The sequence below is a fragment of the Mesoplodon densirostris genome, chromosome 8 (assembly GCF_025265405.1).
Source record: "Mesoplodon densirostris isolate mMesDen1 chromosome 8, mMesDen1 primary haplotype, whole genome shotgun sequence".
Lineage (NCBI taxonomy): Eukaryota > Metazoa > Chordata > Mammalia > Artiodactyla > Ziphiidae > Mesoplodon > Mesoplodon densirostris.
The window spans coordinates 90211060-90238869 of record NC_082668.1 but is presented as its reverse complement, the minus strand read 5'-3'; the positions used below and the strand labels follow the sequence as shown (position 1 = coordinate 90238869).

The following is a 27810-nucleotide window of genomic DNA, read 5'->3' as shown; positions in this document are numbered from 1 at the left end:
GAGTGGGTCATTTTTTTCTACTAGCATAATTTGTAATTCTACCATAGAGTGCAGTAAGAGAAAGTACTCCTAGGAAAAGTATTATTAAGGACAATTAATATTTCTCCCTCAGTTCACTGCTACTCCTAAACATCTGAGAGTTCAAGTTGTGACGTGATTTCTTAAAATTAAAAAAATTTTTTCTTGAACACCAAGCCACCTAATCCTTAGATTAACTCTTGTTACATTGCACAGATGGCTACATAAAATGGTCTCTCTCCATTCTTATATTCTTAAAAAAAAAAAAAGAATCCCTTATTTGTGTGGTACTTCATAATATACAAGTCTTCACATATATAATATCTCATGTAACATTCACAGAAAGCAAATATTTTCATCACTTAACATGAGAATACTGATCCCAGAAATAGAACTTGGGACCTTTGAGCCCAGTATTCTTTTTTTTCATATACCAAGCCACCCTTAAGTATAAAAGATTTTGATCCAAAGCATTTGTTTGTTCAGAAAAAATGTCTTTTATCTACTACAAAAATTCATAAAAGATAAAATTACTCACCATCAAAGCCTTACTGGTGGTACACTGATTTCCGGAGTCACAGAGTTGGGTCTCAGCATGTTCAGCACCACGTGGGTGTGTTCCACACCTACACAATCACTGCCCCACAGCTTTCCAACCAAATCAAGTGCATTACAAGAGAGGCAGGATAATACATTACCACAGACCTGAATAAACGACCTCACAAAGTGAAACAGACTTTTCTGAAAGCTTACCTGAGTGCAAGCTGATTCCATCCTCTGACTGGGAACTGGTAATGGAATATTAAGAAGCCAAAACTGAGATTCCTGCTATGAAACTAACAACACAAAATACTGTAATTTTAGAAAAGTTTGTAGAAGATTGCTGATTGGCTATGTTCAAACTATCAGTGGCTGGAAGCTACACACCGAAAACTTAAATACCAGAAATCCATTTGAACTTTAAGACGTTTGGGGACTGTGAACATGGCAGGCAGAAAGAGAATCTGTACATTTAAATTCCAAGAAAAGGTCTGAGAGCACTGGCCTATTGAGAAAAGCATTACAATGTGATGACTATTCAAAGTCTTCCAGTTGGCATTCTGGTTAGGATTGTAGGATCTTTCTCTAAAACGTGTTTCTTATATGTGAAAAGGATTTTAAAATTATAATATATTAAGTGCAAGCAAATTATTACCTTCTTAGGGCATTAAAATTGATTAGTTAAAAGAATGTTAATTGTAATCCTCTACTTCAAAAGAAATAATGAACATGGCTGTTCTTTTCTTCTTGCCTTTGGGGCAACTTTCCTATTCTTTGGTAGCACTAGAACCTGTAAACCAGATCTCTAAGTAAATAATTTCCTAGCATTTTTTAATGAATCAAAAATAAGATCCCCACTGGGACTTACCTGGCGGTCCAGTGGTTATGACTCCGTGCCTCCAATGCACGGGGCGTGGGTTCGATCCCTGGTCGGGGAACTAAGATCCCAAATGCCAAGTAACCAAAAAAAAAAAAGAGAGACTCTCAGGTATTTTTCCCAAACTTGTAAGGTCCCTAGTTGCCTAGCAATCAGCAAGATAATAGCAGGAAAGCAAGAACTCATTTCTTGCCTCTATCTTGGGGCGGGGTGGGGGTGGGGGAATCTCAATGGGAATCCCATCGCTAAACCATCAAATGAGGCAAAGCCAATGGCGTTTTACCTAGACTTATGCCCAAGATTCAGGCATAATACCACCACCTCGTGCGCTATGTCATGTTTGAAACAACTTGGTTCTCACAGCCACAAGGCAGCTGGAGCTATAATCAGAGCTCCATTCTCTCCAATGTACTTAATTGTACACCGTTTTCTAATTATAAAATATCACAATGCCAATGTTGAAATACCAGGATTGTGGGAAAGACATTTAAAAAGCATTGCCCGACAAAATGGAAAGATGAAAAATTGTACACTTCACAGATTTTCATTCACTCATTCAAGCACCTTCCTTTCCATGTGGTTCAAGTGGTAGAGGTTACAGTCTATCAGTACTAGCACAGAACAGAATGAATCAACGTTCTTACAATATTGAAAGACTAGGACCATCCCTAACACTACTTTCCTTTAGTTCCTCCTCCTAAATTTTAAGTCATCCATTCCTTCAATATGCAATATCTCAGCATCATTGCAACAATATTTTATATCTAGAGATTTTCTAAACTTTGTAGGGAACTGGATCAATAAACCGGAATATGGCTTCTACCAATGAATTTTAATTTTTTTGGCTTAAATGATACCAAAAAATGGTTATTTCTGAGGTTTACTGCAAGTTAATTATTGCCTGCAAAACTGAGTATTCTTCCTCTACACAAACGAGGGTAACCAATAATCTTTAACTTCTCATTCAAAAAGAAAACAACCAGGGCTTCCCTGGTGGCGCAGTGGTTAGGAATCCGCCTGCCAGTGCGGGGGACGTGGGTTCGAGCCCTGGCCTGGGAGGATCCCACATGCCACGGAGCAACTGAGCCTGCGCTCTGGAGCCTGTGCTCTGCAACAAGAGAAGCCAAGACAGTGAGGGGCCCGCGTACCGCAACGGAGAGTAGCCCCTGCTTGCCTCAGCTGGAGAGAGCCCATGAGCAGCAACAAAGACCCAATACAGCCAAAAATAAAAACAAATTAATAAATAAATTTAAAAAAAAAAAAGAAAACAACCAAACAATAAACACAAAACAAAAAATTAGCCAGAAAGCTATGGCTTGTTTCCCACTCAGAAAAAAACTATAACCGGTAACAAATAAGGTACAATTTCTTTAAGTGGATATTTTTTTAAATTATAAGGTTTTCATTTCTAAAAGAGTGAAGAGCTGCAACACTTTTCTAGTCAGCTTAATCTGTCAGAAGATTTCATATCAATATTGACAGCCTCAGTACTTTCTTTTTTGCTATTACATAGTCAACTTTTAAAAGGCAATTCCTTACATTAAATTCATGTGTTCTTAAAAATGTAGACTAAAGTTAAATGGGCAAAGATTAAGGTCCACACTGCATTTTTGGGGAGGGGAGGGAAAGTTGTTTCCAAAAAGCAAAAACTCTTTGGTGAGAAGTATTTTACAAACACTTACCGATTTTATTCTTTCACAATTGGATACATCAACTTGAATCCCATGAGCATCTGGATTTGCCACATCTCATGATTTCCAACCTTAATCATAACTATGTTTTCTCTTTTTCTAGTCATTTATATAAATGGTGGGCAAGAATGCAATAACTATTTTAGTGATTACATGAATTCTATACTAAGACAGTGTGACCCTGCTAAATTGAATTTTTGGCTCACAGACATTACTACCACGAGATAACTTATTTATTTGCCTGCTGATATTAAAAAAAAATCTTTGGTATATAATAGGCAACTATGAAGTGTCAACATATGAAAACTGAGTATATAAAAATAGAGAACTGCCTGAAGTAATTACAATCAATAATTTTAGAGCTGGAAGGAAATTTAGAAATCATCTAATCCTAACTTAATTCCTAGATAGTAAAAAAGTCAGATGGAAAGACCTGGTTGGCTAAAATCACACTTCCCATGAGTGCCAGAGCTAGAATTAGAGTTTGGGTCTAATATTCCAGGTCAATTATCCCTCACACTATATAATACTCATAGTTAAGAATAAATTACTTAAAAATTCATTTCCCAACAGATCTTTGTTAGATTAAGAAAATCAAACCAAACAAAAATGTTCAAAATCTGGCATCTACTCTTCCTTCCTAGTTCATGTTGTTGAATAAGTGACAGTTAAACTTTGGCAAGACAAAAGGTCAGGATCAAGGAAATGGACAATTTAAAGTGGATAAATTCAGTATCTGAGCATAATCCTTTTCTCTAGTCCTGAAACAGGTTGACTGCAACACAAATTCTTAGATATCTGCCACTTACCTTTCAGGCCTATAGACAGGGTTGTAGTAACAGTTCTCAAGATGTGGAGTTGATTCAATGACAAAATGCATTTGAACACTTTCCTTCATGGCTACTGCAACCACAAAATCAATTTCTCTCAAAGGAGGTTTCAGTCTCAGAGGGCTCATATATAATCTCAATCAGTGAAAATAATAGGCAGCTTTCTGCTTTTTCTTTAAATTAAATATATCTTAGATGGAAAGAAAAAAGGGATTAAAACAAAAATTAACCTAGGAAATATCTTGTCACTGACATAGATTATCTAGACATCAGCTCATAATGCACTGGGAGATCTACAGTATACTATATGGTATATTTAAGGCACAAAGCTTTATGAGGTTTGAGGTGGCTGCTTACAACAGGAGCTTAAAGAAAGGGATGAAAAAAAGATACTTCATAGAAGCAGAATTTAATAAAATTTTAATTGCAAGGAGTAAATCAAAATGAAAATTTGGAAAGTTAAAGCATATTTGTGTTTATTTATAGATTGTTATCACATGAATTATAAAGAAAAAAAGAATATCAGAATGGAACTGGATAGATGTACTCATGCTATGGCTAAGAATAAACAATGTTCCTACATATCATGGTTAGTGAGAACATTATCAGTATAACAGGGAATTGTGATTATTTAAAAATATGTAGAACTTACTTAATCTGTGCTTTAGAAATAACTGTATATAGTGTCATAAGCTGAAAAGACTTCAAAAGAATACCAAATATACACCTGTGTATAAGAATTCAGAAAAGGCTGCATTCTGTAAAGTCAATCAGCTGCATTAAAAATGACACAAATCCAAAACAAGATGCATGTTATATAAAAAAGGACTTTGTAAGATTTGCTTGCTGCATTAAATCCACAGTTTAATCCACGAAATTTCCTTTTAATTATCATTTAGACAGAAGCATGCAAATAGTTCTAGAATCTACTTAAGAGTCTTCCCCAAATCCACTACGGCTACATATTCCCTTTTCAGGAGCTAAGCAGGTATTCGGGCAGCTGCTTCCTCCTCTGCATCCGCTCGGTTTGCGTTAATTTCTGCAAGTGTTCGGCCGAACCGTGCCCATTCATCATTTCGGGGGACAGCAATCTGCTGTTAAAAGAAATACAATGTTCTATGTACACTGAAATAAAAGATCATCTTACCTACTATTATTCAGTGTTTTCAAATACTTTTCCCATTAAAAAGTAATAATTGACCTGAATGGCCTTTCCGTAATTACAGAGACTATACCAATGATTTATAACATTTCAGAACAAAAGACAGTGTTTGGGAAGTGTGTTGTGACAGCCTCAGAAATGATTTTGCTATTATCATCATCCGTGCAAGAGAGAATGACAACGATGCTCTGTAACTATAACTCCTATGCACTATCTCATGGATTTTGCTGGTGGGCAGGAATTCCTGAAAAATTTTTACTTCTTGCACCATTCCCAGTACGAATGAATTTGTGAAGCATGGTTCGTAAGATCTGGTTTCTTGTGTTTATTTTTGTTTGGAACCTAAGATATCCTTTCCTGATATCTTAATCCATCTTCATCAACAGGTGTGCTACTTCTTACCACTGTAGTGATGTACCAATAGCAAAAGGGGAAAGGAGGCTTGTGATGCTTCTGCCTCACTAAAGCAGTCCAATGACCAAACCTGTTTGACAGCTGTCAGTATAATATTTGAGGACTCTGGCATGCCACATTAGGGCACAAAACATTGTGTGGCAAATGGATGTGCCTGCTTCTAAATCTGCTGTATGACTTTAGACTAGATTGGACAGTGATACCCAGTATGGTAGCTACCAGACAAATGTGACTATTTATATTTAAATTACTTAAAATTAAATAAAATAAAAAATTCAGTTATTCCGTTGTTCTAGCCACATTTTAAGTGTTCAATAGCCAAATGTGGCCAGTGGCTACCACGTTGGATAGTGCAGATACAGAGTAGTTCCATCTGTGCAGACAGTTCAACTGGCTGTTCTAAATGAGTCACTCTACCTCCCTCCAGATCTAATTGCCAGAGGCTGTGGGGTTTCCAGAGAGAATGGGGAATCATAAGGCATAGCAAAAGAAAGAGTGAATAAGGCGCTAGCCAGGGCTAAAACATGAGGAAATCACTCCTGAGCATCGTGTACAGTCAACCCAAACAGTAAAGATGAGAGAGCTGCAAGTCATCCTGTTGGGTTCAATAATAATGGCTTTGCAACAAGGCTCAAGGAGTCAAGATTGACATTTCACATAGTCATCAGATAACTCTTAAAAGATATTACTTTGATTTCCACTACCTGGCCCAAAGAAATCTATGAATACAGAAAAATAAAATTTTATCTCAATAACAAAGTCCAACTATAACTCTGAATTTCTTCTGCCTGAAGAATTTCTAATTTCCAGCAATGCATGCTTGAAGGTACTTCCAACATACGATACTACCCTCAAAATCTGCTGCATGGGGACACAGGACATTCAGTTTAGAAAGAAAATTAACCTCAAGAGTTGCTTCTATAGTGAAAAGTAAGTTTTATCAATTCATGAACTCCAAAGACTAGTTTTAGCCACAAAGATACTGCCACTGCAATGCTGTGAAAGCTAAATAGATGTGTCAAAATTATAGGCAGTGAGCCTCATACCTCTCCCACATCATATATAACAATCTGTCCTTCAGAATCACCCACGGCAATCTCTCTTCCAGAATGGGTCCATCTTACACGATTAAGAGCAGGATTACCTTCCACAGAAATGCTGGCAGTTGGCACCTAAAGTCATTTAAAATATAGTGTAGTGTTAAAAGTTTCATCAGGATTTCTATAAACATGTAAAACGAATTCTTCTTTCTTCCAATCTGGCTACATTTTTTAAAACAAAGATGAAAATAGATAAAGAATTTTCCCGACTTTCTTCCTGTTCAGTGATACATTCTGAAGGACATTATAGTCAATCCTTGAAAATGGTTTGGGAAAATAACTTAAGCCCTTATATAAGAAATTTTCACATAACTGGATACATCATTTTGAAAGATCTTCTCTTTAATAAAGGATTCTTTGTTGTTTTAACTTCTTTAAGAAGTCAAGCCATTTGAAAACAGATGGCCAAAACCTCACTTAAAGAAACATCTCAAAAGCCCTCATAAACAGATTTATGGTTCAATTTTAGAGGACAGGAATTACTTTTGTAGTTTGCATCTCTGTTAGCTAAAACCTGTGATTTGATCCACAGTTGCTAGAAACAGTTCATACTAAAGATGCAGTATGGGTCTTTCCAAAGCCCCTGTTCCCATGAACTGTCTGGAGCAGGGCAGGATGATGTCACCAACACAATGGCACCATCCCCTGGAATCTGACTGTACCCTCTGCTGTGCTAGGGAAAAAGAAATTATTTGCCACACATGGAACAAACCTTCAATGTTTGACTCAGAACACTATCACAATGATTTTTAAATTTTTGAAATCTGATTAAAAATAATCCTACTATTTGACACGAGTCATCCTCAAATGATTAATTTAACCTTCTAGAGTGCCAAAATTGTTCTAAGAGAAAAATTATAACCTAGATATTTTCTCTGAGTTAGCAAATTATAGAAAAGATCCAAATTTTACTGTAACCACAAATGTCTAACACCAAAATCCAAATTAAGAAAAAAAATTGGTCTCATTCTAGGTAACTAGAAATGTATAATCAAGTCCAGTCATCTAGCCAGTCAATACCTTTCCGTAGCAGTATCTGAATGTTCCTCTTCAAACCACTAAAGCACGAGTTAGCACAGTGTTAAAATTCTTACATTTCCAGTATATAATTTCCTTGTCCTGTATAACCAACTAACTTACTTCAAGGGATTTTGGACACTTGCCACTAGAAATATGAAGAGATGTGGGAAAGAGTGGGCTGTGGGGGAAGGCATCAAGAGACTTTCTCCTCAAAAACTTTTATTGGCAGAACTGCTAACATTATTTCTTACCACCACACAGCAATACAGAACTCTAAGAACACTTCAAGCCTCTCCACATTGGTAAAAATAAACCTGGTTAAACATAAATAATAGCTGCAGTTAAATTTCATTCCTAATAACTCATTTTAGTATAGCAGTTAGGAAATTTGATGATTTCTATATTAATTTTATAGTAACAGTAACACTCTGTTTTCAGTGTTTCATGGAACAAGTCATCAAAATACGTTTTGCTTCATTCAAATAAGTCAGCCTAAGACTAATATTTATGGATAATATACAATTCTATCAAGGCTAAGAGATAATTTAGAAATTCAGAATTAAGGCTAACATATGTCGACAATCTGAAACTATCTGCTTTCTAGCCTATGAATCAAAAATATCCCAGTTGCCTTATGAATGAGACTTTGTCAGGACATTAGAGACAGGATAGTGCTTTTTAGAAGTAAAAGGAAATGCCCCAGTCCTCTTGGCAACAATATTTCTCCCTTCAGTTCTGCACAGCATGGTGTTTATTATTTAGGGTACAAAGCTTATTTGGTTTCTTTGTGATGAAGCTACAATCACAGAGTCCTTTTACATGTCTTGGGATAAAAGGAATTTCACAAATTATTCAATAAATCTCCAATTTTCTATTTTTCAGTGCAATTTTTGTTATTTTCCTGCTCACCTCTGTGTCATTATTGAGATTCCACAAATCCAGCCTACCCATGCCATCCACACAGGCAAACAGGGCTGGGTGGGTGGGTGACCACATAACATCATAAACATAGTCTGAGTTATCTTCAAATGAGTACAAAGGCTTGTTATTCTGAAAGGAAAAAGTTGATTTTTAGCACAGTCAAAATATGACGTACATTCAACAGGTATGATAACATTTTATGATACTTAACTCAGCCTAGAAAAAGTTCCTATAATTTGTTTCACTAAAGAATTACCTGGAGTTATGAACTAAGAATCAATGACTGGGGCTTCCCTGGTGGCGCGGGTAAAAATCTGCCTGCCAATGCAGGTGACATGGGTTCGATCACTGGCCTGGGAAGATCTCACATGCCGCAAAGCAGCTAAGCCCGTGTGCCACAACTACTGAGCCTGCACTCTAGAGCCTGCAAGCCACAACTATTGAAGCCCATGCACCTAGAGCCCATGCTCCATAACAAGAGAAGCCACCGCAATGAGAAGCCCGCGCACTGCAACGAAGTGGAGCCCCCATTCGCTGCAACTAGGGAAAGCCTGAGTGCAGTGACAAAGACCCAACATAGCCAAAAATAAATAAATAAAATTAATTAATTAATTAATTTTAAAAAAATCAGTGACTGGATTGCATTTTCTGTTTAACTTGTAGACACCATACTGTTTAAAAAAAGGAATAGAATGTGCTTTAAAAACATTTCAATGAGAGGATTCTGGAAAGATGGGAGCAATGGCAGTATACTTTTTGAATCTCCTCTAAATCTCCCCATAAACCCAGACAAAGCAATGAGGATAGCAAAACCAAAGATTCACAGGCAACATCTACAATAAAATCAGGAGACAAAGCTCCAAATGTAAGCAGGTGGAAACAAACCTTGGACTACTATGAGATCTGCACAGTACATCTGTGTGGGAAGAAGTATGGGAAGGCACAAGGGCTTCTGACAGCTGGAGAATAGAACAGAAGAGCCTCACAGTCCACAGCGGGTGCTCACTGGACAGTGTGGGGGTCAGTCTGGGAGCAGGAGCAGAGACTGGGAGGGAGTTCAACAGAATTCAATTTATAAATAATTGTAGGCAGACTCCAGTGTGATATAAGTAAGGTCTAATGATGCAGTCTGAGCCCGATAAACTTGCAAAATTAACAAATCAAAGCTCCCTTTTCAAGACAGTCTCACCAAAAAGAAACTGCCAGGAATGGAATCTAAGTTATGGAATACAGCACAATAGGGACAAAGCAAAGAGAAGGTTCAGATAAAGGTGGTGGAGAGGAACAGAAAAAGGTACATTTCAGAAAGTACAAGACAGAGGGATAAATACCCACTTTGCAAAAAACCCAGAAGAGCTTTAACCTAGACTATGAAACCAGAAAAGCTAACCTTGCCATTCCCTTCCTCTTAAATGTAGAGAAAAACTCATTTCACTAATAGACAATAACCAACAAAAAAAGGATCTCACTCAAATCTTACACAAAGTTATTGTGGCAGATCTTTAATAAGTGTGTCATGACAACTAATGGGAAAAGAATAGCCTTTCAACAAATGATGCTGGGACAACTGGATATGCACATGCAAAAAAACGAAGTTGGACCCCTCCTTCCTCACATCATATACAGAAATTAACTCAAATATATCTTAGATCTAAATATAAGAGGTTGGGCTTCCCTGGTGGCACAGTGGTTGAGAAAAAAAACAAAAAAAAACAAGGATAAATTTGGCTAAATCAAAATTAAATACCATTATGCTTCAAATAATACCCTCAAGAAAGTGAAAAGACAACCTACACAATAGGCAAAAATATTTGGAAATAATATACCTGATAAGTGGGACTTGTATCTAGAACTCTTACAACATTTTAATAAAAAGGCAAATAACCCAATTAAAACTTGGGCAAAGTTTTAACAGACATCCCTCCAAAGAAGATCTACAAATACAAATAAGCACTTGAAAAGATGCCCAACATCATTCTCCATCAGGGGAATGCAAATCAAAACCACAATGGGGGGCTTCCCTGGTGGTGCAGTGGTCGAGAGTCCGCCTGCCGATGCAGGGGACACGGGTTCGTGCCCCGGTCCGGGAAGATCCCACATGCTGTGGAGCGGCTAGGCCTGTGAGCCATGGCCGCTGGGCCTGCGCGTCCGGAGCCTGCGCTCCGCGACAGGAGAGGCCACAACAGTGAGAGGCCCACGTAACGCAAAAAAAAAAAACAAGAAAAACCCCACAATGGGATATCATTTCATACCACCAGGATGGCTCTAATAAAACCCAAAAACCACTGAATTGTACACTATAAAATGGTGAATCTTATGGTATATGAACTGTATCTCAATAACACTTATTTTAAAAAAGAAAGAAGAGATAAAGTGAATTTTTTTAAAAACTGATAGACAAAGAAGATTAACAAAGATATACCTATAATGGCAGGCCCTAAAAAAACCCAAAGCAATACCATAGAATACAAAAGTCTTAATTTAAGAGAACTCTCCTAAAAGAAAAGACAGCTTGAAACTTCATATTAAAGAAAATCCTGTGTATGTAGGACATTCAACCCTTTAAAAAAAAAAAAGAAAAGATTTGATCATCCAGATTTTTTTTTTTTTTTTTTTTTTTTTTGCGGTATGTGGGCCTCTCACCGTTGTGGCCTCTCCCGTTGCAGAGCACAGGCTCTGGATGCGCAGGCTCAGTGGCCATGGCTCACGGGCCCAGCCGCTCCACGTCATGTGGGATCTTCCCAGACGGGGGCACGAACTCGTGTCCCCTGCATCGGCAGGCGGACTCTCCACCACTGCGCCACAAGGGAAGCCCAATCATCCAGATTTTTAAAGACTAAGTCTTGAGTAAAGAAAAAAAAAAATCAGATTGTCATCAGACTTTTTGTGTGTGTGTGGTACGTGGGCCTCTCACTGTTGTGGCCTCTCCCGTTGTGGAGCACAGGCTCCGGATATGCAGGCTCAGCGGCCATGGCTCACGGGCCCAGCCGCTCCGCGGCATGTGGGATCTTCCCGGACCGGGGCACGAACCCGTGTCCCCTGCATCGGCAGGCGTACTCTCAACCACTGCGCTACCAGGGAAGCCCCATCATACTTTTTGACAATGCTTTTTGCCAGAAAACAATAGAGTAACATATTTAAGGTAATCAAAAAGAAATGTAAACTGTGGATTTTACATACAGCCAAACTGACCTTCATAAACAGATAGACTCTTCAGAATATGGGAATAATGCACCCACGAGCACCTCCTGAGGAATCTACTGCAGAATAAGCTTCAAATGACCAAAAAGAATGAAGAGATGTCAACATAAGGACTGGAGGACACCAAGTGATTCACGAGGGTAAGCTTCTCTTTACAGAATTATAAACATCTACAACTATACATGACAATATGAACAGTACCACAAGAATGCAAAACCCAGATTGTGAGAAACTAATAGGACAACCAACCTGGTTTCTTCAACAACAGCAGTAGCAAGAAAACAAGACAGGGAAGGAAACCCTATTTTAAGAGAGCGGCTCAAAAGATATGTCAATCGCAAATAAATGAACCTCATTTGGATCCTGCTTCAAACAAGTAAATAGTAAAAAAAAATTTTTAATGGAACGCTGGCTATTTGATGAAATTAAGGAATCACTATTCATTTTTGGGGGGTGTGACAATGATATGGTAGTATTACAGTTTTTTTTAATGACTATTTTTTAGAGATACATACTGTATATTTATAGATTAAATGATATGTCTGCATTTAAAATAATCCAGGACTGGGGAGGGAATATAAACGGGAATAGATCAAACAAGATTGGTCACATGTTGATAATTTTAGAAGCTAGGTAATGAGTACAATGGTTTCATTATACTCCTCTTTCTGCTTTTGAATCTACTAGGAATTTTCCATAATAAAAAGTTTAAAATTATAAATTTAAAATTTTCAGATATCACAGTAAATGTCAACTGCATGATTATCTTAATAGCCAAAAATGTCTGTTTGTAATTAAGAAAACAAAAATTTTAACAAAACTTATAAGTAAGCTACAAACAGAAACTAAGAGGTTTTTTTTCCTTCTTAAGGTCATTATTTTCCTATAACTCTCCTTGGCAACAATGCCAAGTGAAGTCTCCCTCTGAGGTAGTTTTCAACTTGGGATGAGTATCACAATCATCTGCAGAGTTTTTAAAAAATCCAGATGCAGGGCCCCACCCTCAATGTACTTCATCAGTCTTTTTGGTGTTGCTCCACTAGAGATTCTGATGCACAACAACGATTAAGAAACACCGTGCTAAGACCCGTAAATCCTGAGGCAATTGTATACTTCTTCAAGAAAATCCCAATTTTAGGCAATTTTATGGTCTCTCATCAAAGACTTAAAAGAGAAGTTGTTCACAGTCATGTGCACATGCTCGACTCTATAAGAATCTGTATTGGTCTACAAGATTTTTTTAATTAATGTTTAATTTTTATTTTTAAAGAAGGGGTTATCAGAAAAATGGGCAGACTTAAACAGGCACTTCACGAAATGGCCAATAAACACATGGAAAGGAGCTTAAGATAACCTCTTTAGTCTCAAAGTAATACAAATGAAAACCAAACTGCAATACAACTATACCCATCAGAGTAATTAAAATGAAAAAAAAGGCAGAAAATACCAAGTGTCAGCAAGGTTGTAGAGCAAGGAAAACTTTCATATGCCACTGGTGAATTATAAACTGGTAAAACTATTTTAGAAGTTTGCTTGGCAGTATCAACTAAAGCAGAATGCATGCGTACCTTATGGCCAAGTATTTCCCTCCTAAGTATATGCCCAACAGAAATGAGCACTTGTGTCCATCAAAAGACACCTACAACTATGCTCATAACAGCATTATCCATAACACCCCCAAACTACAATCAACCCAAATACCATCAGCAGAATGGATAAATTATGGTATATTTACATAAGGGAATAGTATATATCTGAGAGAATAAACAATCTACAACTACCTTCAACAATATGGAATAACTCTCACAAACATAATGTTGAACAAAAGAAGTCAGATACAAATAAGTACATATCATATGATTCCATTTTTTATAAAATATGAAAAATGTTATATACAAATTAGATTAAAACTTACATAAAAACTGTATCTCAAGTGAAAAAGAAGATTGCTGAATATCTCAGAAAATTATTAAATAAAATATTTCATCTATTCAGCGGACTATGATACAGCCAGAGGCAAAAAGTAGGATGTATTATAACTGGGTAAAAGATTATATTAAAAATAAAAATACAATAAATGGAAACATGTTCCCAAATTTTAAATGTAATTAGAAACCTTTGTAATTTTTTTCAAGTTTAAAAAACACAGTCATCCAAGGATTAACAATTCTTCCCCCTCAAAGAGAAAGAAAGCACACATACAACACCAAAATTGTTTCATAATATATTAATTTTACATATGATACTGCAAATTAAAATCCCAAATGGATCATTTGAAGTACTTTTTAATAGTAATACTTTTTCTTAACTTGAAGAGAACTTCTGCCTAAGTGGAAGAGGGGCAGCAGGAGAGAGCTGAAGAGGGGCGCAGGATATAAACTCTCATCTCAGGGCTACCGATAACTAGTTTTAAGGCTTTGGAGAAGTCACTTCTTCATTCCAGGCCCCTATTTCCTTATTTACAAAACAAAAGTTCTGTATCAGTGGTTCTGAACCTTGACTATACGTTGTAATCCCGCTAACCCTGGAGGGATTTTCAAAATTATGCTGTTGCCTGAGTCCCTTTAGATATTATGATTTAATCAGTCTGGGGTGCCAGGTGAGCACTAGAATTTTAAAAAATTGCCAAGGTGATTCTAATGTGACCAAAACTGAGAATTACTGAACTACATGATGTCTAAAGGTCACTGCAGCTCTAAAATTCTTATAAACAAAAGGTTTGGAAACATTTTTTTCAAAAGAATGAATCAAAAGAATGTATCATTCTTTGAACAATAGATAGCATTTGAATAATCAAAGGTAACTCATTCTAGTACAGTGGTGAATAAATAAATAAATAAACACTGTACAGTCAAGGGACAAACCATATTTTTTTCTGAGCTCTTTACAGTAATGGGTTAAATAGTGTCCCCCCACTCCCAGCCCCCTGCCAAATTCAAGTCTATGTGGAACCTGTAAATGTGTCGATATTGGAAAAAGGGTCTTTGCAGATGTAATTAAGCTGAGGTTATACTACTTAGAGTAGGCCCTAAATCTAGAGCACGACTGTTGTCTTAAAAGAAGAGAGAAATTTGGACAGAGACAAGGAGGAAAAGCTCCATGCGATGACAGGCAGAAACTGGAGTGATGCAGCTGGAAGCCAAAAAGCACAAGATTGCTGGCAACCACCAAAAACTAGAAAAGAGGCATGGAAAGAGGAACAGATTCTTCCTTAGAGCCCCCAAAAGTAACCAACCTTGCTAACACCTTGATTTCAAACTTCTAGCCTCCTGTGAGAGAATAAATTTCTGTTATTTTAAGTTACCCAGTTTGTGGCAATTTGTTACAGCAGCCCCAGGAAACTAATACAGTAATTCTGTATTTTTCTGGAGGTAACTGAGGAGTTCTAGACGAATAACCAAAAGAATCCCTATAGTAAATCCATGAACATAACAGTGAGGTGCTCTCCAGAGAAATGGGAAGTATGTCCTCACTTGGATCGGGACAGAAATAAACAGATTCTCATTAAAAAGAAACAATTCCAAGGGCAGAAATACCTTCCTATATAACCTGATGGAAGATACTAACTTTTTCAGAAGGAATGTGTCTATTAAAAGCAATGGAAATACACAGAAGCAGTCTTACAAGAAAAATGAAGACAGTGCCCAATTCAAGCACTGCTCAGGAGACAGCATTTCAGTCAATGGATCCTGAGGATTACCACCCACGGCAAGGTTATCTCTATGTGACGATGAATGAATCACGCTGTCTTTGCTTGATGCCACTAAACATTCAAATCAGAAAACTCCTTTTGTTCCAATTCCTTGCTAACCAAGCAACCTTCTGATTATAATTTGGCTTCCCGTGTGGGTTGTCTACAGGGAAACAATGAGCTGGTCAGGCGAGCGTGAGTATTTAGGCCTTCTGGCAGTTGTTTCTCATTGTAAATTAATAAATTGACCTTGTCCAATGCATCAGTGTCTTAGAAGCCTGTGAGTTCTAGTCAGCACTCCGTAGCTAATCGAACCTAGCAGACTGACAAAATTGAGTTTCTGACTATGCAAAGGATAGGCTGGACACTGGCCAACAAGTTACTATGGTATTTTCTAATAGTTAAAAAGGTTAAAGCTTTTCAAATAAGTGTTGAGCCTGGAATATACTGTGCATACATTAAAACATTTTGCCCTCCAAACAAATAATTCCTATATTTTGAGAGTAATCTGTAACAAGTATGGTTAAATGTGGTCGGCATATTGAGCTCATTTATCAGGTCGACCCCTAATCAAGTGCTTATGGAATCCTCAGGTTACCTTCAAGAAGCTTCTACTCCTCACATATTCTTGCTACCATTTTTCAGGACTGCCAAAGTGTTTCTGCTGTGAATTTTCAAATTTGGTGTTTTAAAAAGTTAACAGTGTCTTTCAAATATTTTAGAAGCAATGTCCTGGCTGGTTTAAATTAGCCTTCACCAAAATGTGGAAAACGATCTATCTTCATCTTCTTTACTAAAAATAACTGAGTTCAAAAAAGTAAACAATTTGATGATCCAGAACTCTGTCACTACATTAAAATTCCTGACTCTGCAAAAATTAGAAGCAGACGACAGAAGTAGATTTTACTTGAAACTAAATTTGAGGCGGTAACAAATTGAGATTTCTAGGGATTTTTTAGAGGACTTATAGAAAGGGAGAAAAAGAAAGAATCTTGTTTTGCTATTGGGGCAGAGACAGATCTTAAAGGATACAAAGACACAGCAATATCTAACGATTCGTTCTCCCAGTTTATGGGGGCTCAATTCTTAGAGTTAGAAAACACTTAAAAAGTAAAGGCAAAGAAAAACATTTCAAGTCTGTTAAATTCATGAAGGTAAAGATACTGGTGTAAAAAGCTTAAAATGGAACTGGAACAATGTCTTTAAGGAGAGATTATTTTAAAACCTTGCCCATTATTCATTATCATTGTGTTGGAGAGCACAGAGGCTCTACCAAGTTTTCAGGGAAAAAATGAATACCAGCAACACAATTAACTATGAAGTATAAATCCAAGATCAAAACAATGACCTTGGGAGCCATAATATGGCCAAATAAAAAAAATACTCAGCAGACTGTTGCTGCTCCACCCTTCACAGAGTAGAACTATTTGTGTGAAGATAAGTCAGAATAAAAGGTAATTCTTCTGATAAAGTTCTAGAGGGTACTTGCTATTCTACAAAAACACCCTGTTCTGTGTTGTCCTATCCTTTGGCCACTAAAATTGGAGAGGTATGTATGCATGGCGGGGGTGGGAAGTGGAGAGCCATGTATCACAGTTGAATGAATAAATGAGTTTTCTATATGAAGCTCACATAAGGAAGCAATGCCTAGCTCAGTTAGCAAAAAAAGAGATATGCCTGGCTGTCATTCTTATTCAGTAGGCAGTTCTATGTTGAAATATAGCAAAATACAGGAACAAAAAATATCAACCACCAATCAACCAGCTGTGTAGTACCACAAAAGCAAGCATCAATCAGTCTGCTATCATAAATATAAGTTTTGTTCTTGCTTAGGCAAGAAGAAGTCTTCATTTTCCAGTCCTATTTGGTAATATATGTAAGAATGGAAGCCTCAAATTTAAAGATACAAGAAGGATGGCAAACTGAAACCCTGAGATATTAAAAATAATAAATCTACAAATAGATAAAAGATTCTTTTCAATTACTGAAAAAGGAAGCTGGCCAACAATCTAAGAAAGATGTAACACTTCCTGTGTCTCTATAAAGGACTACTAAGGTGAAAGCGTAACCAGAAATCTAGCCACTTACGTGGCTGCCTACAGCCGAGAGAGAGAGAGAGAGAGTTGGCTTCATCTTTCCAATTCTGCATCTTGCTTTGGTTTTACTAGCTGGATTATGCGTTTCTTTGCTGGTGGTTGTGAGAATCTTCTACCTCTACCTTTTGCCACTGTATAAATATCATTCAAAAAAAAATTCAAGAACAATCCAGGAAAGAAAACAGATGATTGACACTATATGCATTCAGACAGAGCGTCTGATCTCCATGAAGAGGAAAAGGAGGAACCGAATGAATATTAAGTGCCTATCATGCTAGACACTGGGTTAAGCACTATTTAATATGTTTTCCTTCATTAGACTTAAATGCTATTTTTATGCCTGCTAATTAATCCCAAACCTGAAAATGTTCAATTTTAAGAGAAAGTTTTCTAACTCACTAAGAAAGCATCAAGAAAGGACAAGAGTGAATAGTGAGTTCATCCCTGATTTCTGAGGCCAGCATTTGATAAATAAATGAGTTCCACTGTCATAGTGAAGAATACCTCTTAAGACCACTAGGTTTTCTCAAAGAAATTGAAGAATCAAATAAAGTTAGGATAAGGCAGACGGAAACATGAAAAAACACAGCTTAAAATTTAACTTAAATAGAATCTGATATTTCAAGTATGCAGCTTTGCCAGCAGCAATGTAATACTGCAGAAAAGCCAGACAGAAAAGTCAAGGCACTTTAATTTTTAAATGGGGTCAAATGAAACTACAAGGCCTATCACAGGAAGAAATGTTCCCTACCTGGATTTGCCGTGACACTTTCAATGAGGCAGGGCAATGTCACATCTACCTGGAATTGCTGTGGGATCAGGAAGCACTTTATAACATAAATGGTTTTTCAAAGCTGATTAAAACCCAGACAAACTATTTAAATTATGTATTGCAGAAAACAAAAATGTATATGCATCCATATATATGTACATAGAAGTCTTTACACAATACTTTCTTAATGATTCCAGTTTATGATGTATAGTCTCACTGTGTAAGACTTACTGTACCTCAGGTTTTATCTATCTTTTCTCCGGTTTCCATCAGCTCTGTGAGCCAATGCAGTTCTGAATAGCTTCTAAAAGCTCTTCAAAGAGCAAATGCACAGCTTTTGTGTTGGGCTATAGGGCAGCTACGTGAGTGCCATGTGAGATCCTCAGCAGCTTTTCCTCCAACTCAGTTCAGGGTAAGCAGTTCTGTGCTTGAAAAGCCTGAAGTGGTGGGAAGATTGGTCTTGGTCATGTGTGGGATTACCACACTTGTCAGCCTACTTTTAAGAAAACTTCAACATCTAGTTGTTCATTCATGTTCTGTGTAACTTATTAGGTTTGATCTATCAGTAAATCATTCTAAGCTATTAGGAGGCTTTTTGTCTTTCCCATGTAGTAATAGAGCACCACCTTGTGTCAGAAACCTGAGTACTTGACTAGACATCTGTTTTTAGATACCTTAGTTGTCCAAAGTTTTACTGTCCAGTCAAATGATGAAGTGACAAAAAGATGTGAGAAGTCCACTGCTCCAACAGCTGCATGACAATGAATACCAGTAATTGGTCCTTGATGCCCTTCGAACATCTCACTGATTCCAGCTTTGCTGTTTCATAAGAGTGAAAATAGGGAAATCTCTTGTAAGTAGACCACTTATAAATATATGTTATCATGGGTTTATTTATTACACTTTGACATAATTTCAACAAACTTAACTCTGTGCTCCTAACACATAAGAATAATTATGTTGAGTGTTACCTATCCAGATTTGATAAGGCTACTTAAGTGGTTAAGTACATTTTGGAACCATAAACATCATGCTATTGATGACAGAAATCAAAAGTCCAATATCTGAGGTTCTGAGGTGGTGGAATAGAGACAAATGAATGCTACATGTAAGAGAGAGAATCTGGGCTACTTTTAAATCAAAAGCTTTGAAGTGAAGGTGATCTGTACTTGAGATGAAATCAGAACACTCAATTTTTTTTTTAAAGGAAGCAATTGATAAGGTGCTAGACAATTTCAAAACAGGTTGAACAGCAGGAGAAATACTAGTCAATTTAAAACGTGTATGTGACATCATTACTGTGCGATTATCAGGAGGACTGAACTAAGGCTCAAAGTCCAAATAAATCAAGATGGAAAAACAGCTGAAAATCTTACTTACAACTTTAAAGGTCAGTATGTGGCATGTGCATTTTGTATCTTAACTGCTGAATGCTACTTCCTACCACTAACTTTTGTGAGCACGTCCACACGTACAAAAATCACAACACACCACAACCCTCAAAATCCAGAACACATCATGATCCAAAATAACCTTTTATTTTAAAAAAGTATTTAAGTTTTAATTTTATATACCTGAATTTAAATAATTTGTCACAAATAACGAGTGGCTCTAGGACAGATTTCTACTTGAATAAGAGGCAATTTGTTTTAATACGATTATTCAAGAGAGAATTTTAAATAATTGTAAATTCCAGTTTAGATTTACCTGCCATGGCGGCATGCTGTGTACACAGAACCTTCTTCACTCCCAACAACGAAGTTGTTGACATCTCCAACAGGGAAGGACATAGATGTCACAGCGACTGCCTTTGACTGTTTATGAACCAATTCCATGCTATCCTACACAGAAAAAATTGAGTAAATTATTTTGTAAACTTACAATTTTTAATTTTTTAAAGAAAATTTTCTAGTCTTATTTAGTTTATAAACAATTATTTTACTATACTACTTATATAAATTTAGTTTGATTAAATGAAGCAGGTTTGAAAATGAAGTATATATACCTCAAATTACATTTATACATGTTTAGATTTATAAACTATTACTATAATACTATTATAAAACATTTATGAAAAACATAAGCTAGGGTTTATATAGACTTAAAAAAAAATACCAGTATTTGCCTCAAAATTTCAGAGCTTTCCAAGTTTAACCTACCTGTGGATGAGAAAGCATGTCCAGACTCCATGAACAAATTTTTCCATCAGTAGAGATACTAATCAGATTGTGAGCGTTCTGTGTTCCAACAACATTTACACAATATACAGGATGCTAAAGAAAGCGATATTAAAGAAAGTTTTCTGGGATTATTTTACCAAAAAAAAAAAAAAAGAAATAATTTTTACTGTATAATCACAGGTGTTCTGTTTCATATCCAGTATCTAATCTTGACGGCATTTTTAATGTGAAGTTCGATGCTATTCCGTAGATTAGCAAAACATTATCTCAGAAGAGAGATGAGTTTCTAATAAAATAGATTTCCAAAAATACAAAGAAAAAAAAAAGCCTTCAGTTTTGGTTGCTAAATAATGAGAAATTCACACAGCAAAGGAAACACATTTTGAGACTACTCTGATGGACACTACTAAGTATTTAATGGTGAAAGAAGACAGAAATCTAATGGAAATAACCCCTTTGCTTACTGTGTGTGCTGCAGCTGACAGTGGAGTTCTTTGCACTGGAGTTCTTTTATTGCTACGGTTATCCCACAGCACAATCTGGCCTGAATATGTACCACCAACAACCAGATTTGGATGAAATTTTGCAAATGTAGCAGACATAACGGCTGACTGCAAATAAGCAAGATTTTTATATTTAAGGTTCAAATGGAAGAAGCGTGACAAGTTATAAAAATAAATCTATATCCAAAACATTTTCCCCTTTATTGTAAAGTATCAGAGATTATAAAACCAGTAAATAAATACACTTAAAAATTTCATTTTGCTTTAGAACATAAGATACAGCTTTAGAATAGTTTTGCTTAAAAGTCAAGTGTAATGATTGTTTACAGAAATGTTTAAGCAATTTATCGAAGAAAGCAAAAATTATTTAATTTGATTACATCATTAAATCAGAAGATAACTGGCTCTACTTTAGCTTCTGACAGTAATCTGACAACAGAGTATAAGCTAGTTTTGATTCAGTTAAGTGTTTTTGCAGAATTATGATATTATTAAAAGATTATAACATGCAACCAGAAAGGCTTGCAAATTCTAACCTCCCACGAAATCCACTTTAAAAATCTGCATCTGTTTCCTACTTCAAACATATGTTTCTACTTAAAACTATCTAGTTCCAACTCCTCAGGCCATGTATAAGTAATTCAGTGGGCCAACCATCTAATTGTATATTCAGCAAATAAGTTCCTGAGAAACTCCCTGTAGAAAAGACATTTTATAAAAGATTCCTTTTATACAATCAGTCACAATAACAGAAAATCACAACTGCAAAGGACTTTAGGTGTGATTAAACATAAGAGATGTCAGAAAAGCTAGAAAACGCAGATCATGTTGAACTGAGAAGTCTTCAGTTTTTCATTAACATCTGTTTGCAAATATGGGGTGGTTTAGTAAATGCCAATCCAATGAAATCATTATGCTGACAAGAAAAGAAGAAAGGCACTTGTCTAAATTCATTAGTGAATTCTTAAACTTGGGAAGGACTGCTAAAAGACCATCTTACCTGGCAGTGAAACACATACTCTGGAGTAGTTTTTTTGTATTTCATATTCCATACAAGGGCCACACCATCAGGCTCGTGAGGAGCATCTTCGTTGTTATTATAGGAAGCCACAAGTAACTCTGGATACTGCTCGCAAGAATCAAGTGGGAAAAAAACGCTATGCATAATGAGAACTGTTTTACATTCCTAGTTACTCAACTGTTATTATTAAATTATTCGGAAAATACAAATTCCTAACACTTCACCAAGAAATATATCTCTAGAGTTATGCTTGCTGGAACATTAGTAAAACCTTAAATTAGTTTAGTTATTTTAAATGTTTTAATGTTAAAATACTTTATTAAAATATGTTTTGCAATTCTATCCAAAGAATTTGGTGAGCAATTAAAATTAGTAAAACTGGGCTGTGGCATAAATAAACTCTTGATTTTTAAATATAGTGTTTCCAATCCTTTCTTCCTAAGTACATAAGACAACCATAACCTTAGAACCATCATCCATTGTAATTTTCAATAATATACATTGACTTAATTACACAAAGTTTCCACAATTAAAACTACCTGCTTACTGGAATTCAAAAATGAGTTAATAGCAACCAGTTATGTTATAATTTACCTGAGATGACCAATCCAAACAACTAACAACCCGATGCTTTGACCAACGTTCATCAAAAAATTGTCGATTTAATGACAGTTTAGCACCTGCTTGAATCTCTCTACAGAAAAAGACGAAAAAAAAAAACCAACAACTGTGTTATAACTTCCCACTCTTAATCTTAAAGTAATTTAACATTGCTGAACCCATAATTTTAGCAATTAAACATTACCCTTCTTTGTCTTCCAAATCTCTTCCACTGTAGTCAAAGAAGATGTTAATCTGCTCAGAAAGAGCTCTTTCTACAATTCTTGTAGAATGGTCGAAGAAACTTAAAAATTCCTCAGAGTGCAAGATTTGCTGCTTTTCTTCTTCAGTCAGCTCGTGCGGGGGGGCTGTGAGGCAAACGTTTTTCTGAAGTTGGATTTATGCCACTCAGATCATGTCACCTCACTATCACAATTTGCGTCAATGAATGCCACTCATTTTTTTCCAAGCAGATTCACCTCTTTGATTTAGAGCATTTTATTCTACTTTAATATATAAATAATAAAAGCAGTCTTAACAGGAATCAACAAAATTTTTTTAATTCTTTTTTTTTAAAGTTGAATTCTTTAAGATACCTTTACTATCACTTTCTTCATCTTTCTTTAAAGTTTTCTCTTCCTCAGGTTCAATAGGTGGTTTAGGAGTCACTACGTCATCTTCTTCCTCTTCATCTGAAAAAACAGAACAATAACACAAAAATTATTTTCATGAAAATAACTGATAACTCTTGAGGTAATTATTTCAGAAAGTATCACAACTCTTTAGATAAAAGCAAAAGTGAACTACTCATAAGACAGAACAAGTACAAATAATATAAATTTTATCAATACAATTTTTAAAAAAAGAATTAAGTGGAACTTCTTGGTTTTTATACATACCTATGTGGTAACTCAGCAATAGTCATATCAAATTCTGTAGCAACATAAACTGAAATAAGATATATAAGCAGCTAGGATGAGTCCCTCATGGAAATCTCTAAAAGCTTGCAAGCATTTATCATTCCAGACAGAACAACATGCAACTCCTACATAGTTTTATGTAGCATGCTGACACATTAATGCTGTAAAATGAAGAAAATCAAATGTCTAAAATAGCCTACAGAGCTGGCTGCTTACTTGTGATCTGAAACCATCAGTGTCTAATGGGTCTTCATATGGCATAAAGACGGCTTACATTAACTCTCAGGTTGCTATTTGAGAGGCAGATTTTAAAGATAATAGCTATGAGACCACATTTTCTATTCTGTCATTTTAAATGCAAGTCTCATTATCTACCGTTACATGATGTGGCAATAAGCACTTAACATAATGTTTTCTTAACCTGAATAAAAATACATATTGAGATAATATACAATGTTTATAAGACTTTTAAAAATTATTAAATCTCCCCTTATACCCCCAAAGCAGGAAATAACTTTAAATTACTTATTTTAAAATGTTCTAGAACATACAACTCTGCCTACCTTCTCTTTCACTACATACTGAGATGGATTTTTATTAAGCAAATGCTTATTTTTATTGCCTAAACAGATGTGTCATTTGTCTATGAGGGAATGGCAGCAGGCGTCTGCGGCAAAGTGCATCTCAAGTAATGAGTCCGTTCAGTAAGGGGATTTTACTTGTTAGTTATAGTCATTTCCCCGACCTATGTTCAAAATTATCTAAAACACACATACAGACAACATACACAAAAGAATGGTCAAGGATGGGAACCAGCTGCCAAGTCATGGTCCCAGCAGCCAGGCCAGCTGACTAGATAGCAACAACCAGATGGCACTGCTGGGATTGTGTCTTTCTGCTACAAGGTGGCAATGGGATGGCATAACATTCTTCCGCTTGACTGCTTCCAATCCTGTCTCTCCCCAATGGCGAGCCTGTGCAATTACCCACACTCCAGGAGGCCTACAGATAAGCCTTTACCCTGTAAACAAAATGCAGCTTGTAGGCCACACCAGCTGCCAAACCACACACATAGTGTTAGGTGTGGAGAGCTATGAAAATCTTTCTAACTCTATAGTATAAGCAATAAAAATGTAACTGTACCTGTAGGAAAGAAAGCTTTAAATGACACTGTATACTGCACACAATGATACAACCTCCAACTTAATCAAAATGATAATGACGTGTGCCAATCCTACATTACTTGAAATTGAGCGATTTTTACGTTCTGACAAGTTTACAGAACTAGGATAAATGGCACGAATGATTTCAATATATGCTCATACTTTTGAACCAAATGGTGAAGGTTAAAATCTTTCCTTTCAAGGGCCTCAATCAGCCACAAAGGAAAACAGTAATCACTGCCTTTTCAGCCAGCCCAACCGCATTTGTCAGCCCTTTCTCCGTCGATGCAGCCAGAGCAATCAACCTGCCAAACATTCAGAATGGAAAAACAATCTGAAAATACAGGGTATAATGCACCTGCCAGTGAAAATGGCCATTTCAAGAAAAGCTAGTGATCTCAGTGACCCCGCTGAGGAGGCGGTGGTGCAAAGGGGAAAGAACACGTAAAAGAATTCTTAGTGATCGCCACTCTCTTGCACACTGACACTTCCTTACAAAGCATGCCAATGACAGCTTTTGTGCTACTTAAAAAAAATGAAAGCTTTTTTTTTGGGCAAAATAATCACACAGAAAAACAGAAAGACAGTACTCCTTTTTAGATGAATTCTCATATACAACGGATTATTAATCTGAAAACAGTGTAACTGGTAACAATTCTATACTGTACTGCTCCAACATTACAATGAAATTCTACCATAAAGTCACCTGCCAGTGTAATGTAATAAAATAATTTAATTGTACTTAAGTTGACTTTTAGAGTAACAGGATATTTACTTCAATTAAAAATTAAGTCTAGGGACTTCCCTGATGGTGCAGTGGTTAAGAATCCACCTGCCAAGGCAGGAGACACGGGTTCGAGCCCTGGTCCAGGAAGATCCCACATGCCCTGGAGCAACTAAGCCCGTGCACCACAACTACTGAGCCCGTGGGCCTAGAGCCCATACTCCGCAGCAAGAGAAGCCACCGCAATGAGAAGCCCATGCACCACAACGAAGAGTAGCCCCGCTCACCGCAACCAGAGGAAGCCCGCACGCAGCAACGAAGACCCAACGCAGCCAAAGTAAGTAAATAAATAAATTTATAAATTATCTATAAAAAAATTAAGTCTGAAAATATGTATTTTTCCATTTTCTGCTAATACTGTCAGTTATCTTAATCAATTTTGTCGACTAGTAGGGTTCACTGTATGTAAATCCTGAAATCAAAGATAGGGAATCTGAGTTACCCTGGACAAGTCATTCTTAAGCACTGTGAATTATAAATTACAGCCTCCTATCCACATCATATTTCCCTCCCTCAACTTTGTTGCATTATACGGTTTCTAAGTACCATTTCCAATGACAGGTGTCAAATTCCTGTCATAATGCATATGGTCGGTACTTCAGTGCTAAGTGACCTCATAATCTATATACTTAACAGAAAAGATCGTGCTTATAGACACTCTTTTCCTTTTAAAATTTAAAATGTAGATGAAGTATGGTAAACAGTCATCTGTATCTGCCTACTTTATGGCATTTGCCATGCTAACTTGCCCATATAGATTACTTTAGTGGTGTCTGAATGATGAGTATAATCTATTTAAATACTTGTTTTCAGGATTTTATTTTAGAATGAATGTACATAGCTCTCTTTCTAGATGAATTAAAAATTGATTTAAAAATTATGATAGACACTTAAACCCAAGCTTCATAAAAATGACTAAGCTAAATAAAAATTCCAGGAACATTACAAAAATGATCTGTTCTTTAAAAGTACAAAACAGTATTTTTGTTATAAAGCTGATTATCTATATATACCAAATATTTGGCAAAAAATGCCTAACATCAGTAACATCAGATTAGAGACTGTTCCTCTGAAACAAATACACTTCTCTTATTAAAAACTAATACAATTAGCTACTAAAAAACTATTAACATGACCAAAAATATAGTATTACAATTCTAAAGATTTTCTAGGCTAGTCCCTATTACATGATTATCTATAATATATTTAAAACTAAAAAAGACTGCAACAGAGCAGGAAGACTGAAAAATGGGACTGCCATGTCACATCAATTTATTGATGAATATTCATTGCAATATGCTAAGTGGTTAACTCCATGCTTTCTCTGACAGGGAATCTAAGGTTATAAACTGAGCAGTAAAGAATGCATAAAAGTAGCAGTTACTTTTAAAATGACAAATCTCTTGTCAATGAATGCTAAGACTAGCTTTAATGAACCACTGAATTTTTACTGAGTTAACATCAAAATTGTGATGTATTTTGGTGAGATGGAAAGAAAAGCAGTTTTGTAAATTAAGCTGCACCTAGAAATAACACCAAAGAATGAAATTCCAGTTGTTGAAATAATCTGTTACAGTGGAGTACGTTAATCAAAGTTAAATCATCTGTGAAATGGGTGGCTTTTGTTAAGCTGAAGGAAGGAGTCTTCAGAGCAAGTTTTCTCATCTGTATGTCACGTGACATTTAAGAGATATCTAAGAATAAGCCACAAAGCACGCTTTGAATTATTTTAAAATATTACAACATATTTAACAGGTAATATGAAAGATCCTAGAAAATCCTCACTAAACACTGATACTCTTTATTCTATCACTTATCACAATTAATGCTCAGTATGAGGTCAAAAATAAATCTCATCATCAGGGCATTAATGTTGTTTAGGAAATACATTTGTTGTCTATAAATTTATTAACTAGTTTCATCATACTGGTGTACTATATTTTAAGATAGTTTAATATCTTATGAAGAATTTCTAATTTACAAAGTAGTCTGATTTCTCATGATACAAAGGAAGTTGCCACTGAGTTCCAAAAATCAGGAAATGTGTTGCATATAAAAACATAATTTACAAAAATTCAACTTATAAATAACTTCATAAACAAAATGAGATTAGAGGGAAATGCTTCAATCATAAGTTGAAAAGTACATGTTAGATATGAATGATTTTCCTTTAATATTTTCAAAATAATCCTTTCTTTTCTGGATCAACATCCTTTTGAATCACTTCATTTCAATCCATTTGTCCATAATTTCATCTTCTTATACTTTACTCTTTAAAATCAATATTAAGAAAATCTTATATTAGG

General features: G+C 36.0%; 1 protein-coding gene across 3 annotated transcripts in view; it reads right to left on the bottom strand.

Moving 5' to 3' along the window:
• Positions 1 to 4794: 4794 nt before the first annotated feature.
• DYNC1I2 (dynein cytoplasmic 1 intermediate chain 2) overlaps positions 4795 to 27810 on the bottom strand; it is a 53580-nt gene continuing 30564 nt past the window's right edge. For 2 of the 3 annotated variants that reach the window (XM_060106113.1, XM_060106112.1), the window contains exons 6-16: positions 23234 to 23329; positions 22843 to 23005; positions 22632 to 22731; positions 22017 to 22142; positions 20978 to 21124; positions 20493 to 20606; positions 20041 to 20174; positions 19008 to 19152; positions 8562 to 8702; positions 6579 to 6704; positions 4795 to 5050 (exon numbers count right to left, since the gene is read on the bottom strand). In XM_060106113.1, the coding sequence (XP_059962096.1) occupies positions 4937 to 5050; positions 6579 to 6704; positions 8562 to 8702; positions 19008 to 19152; positions 20041 to 20174; positions 20493 to 20606; positions 20978 to 21124; positions 22017 to 22142; positions 22632 to 22731; positions 22843 to 23005; positions 23234 to 23329 (1406 nt within the window). In that variant the 3' untranslated portion in view covers positions 4795 to 4936. The remainder of the gene's footprint in view (positions 5051 to 6578; positions 6705 to 8561; positions 8703 to 19007; positions 19153 to 20040; positions 20175 to 20492; positions 20607 to 20977; positions 21125 to 22016; positions 22143 to 22631; positions 22732 to 22842; positions 23006 to 23233; positions 23330 to 27810) is intronic. The other variant, XM_060106114.1, reaches the window with a different exon arrangement.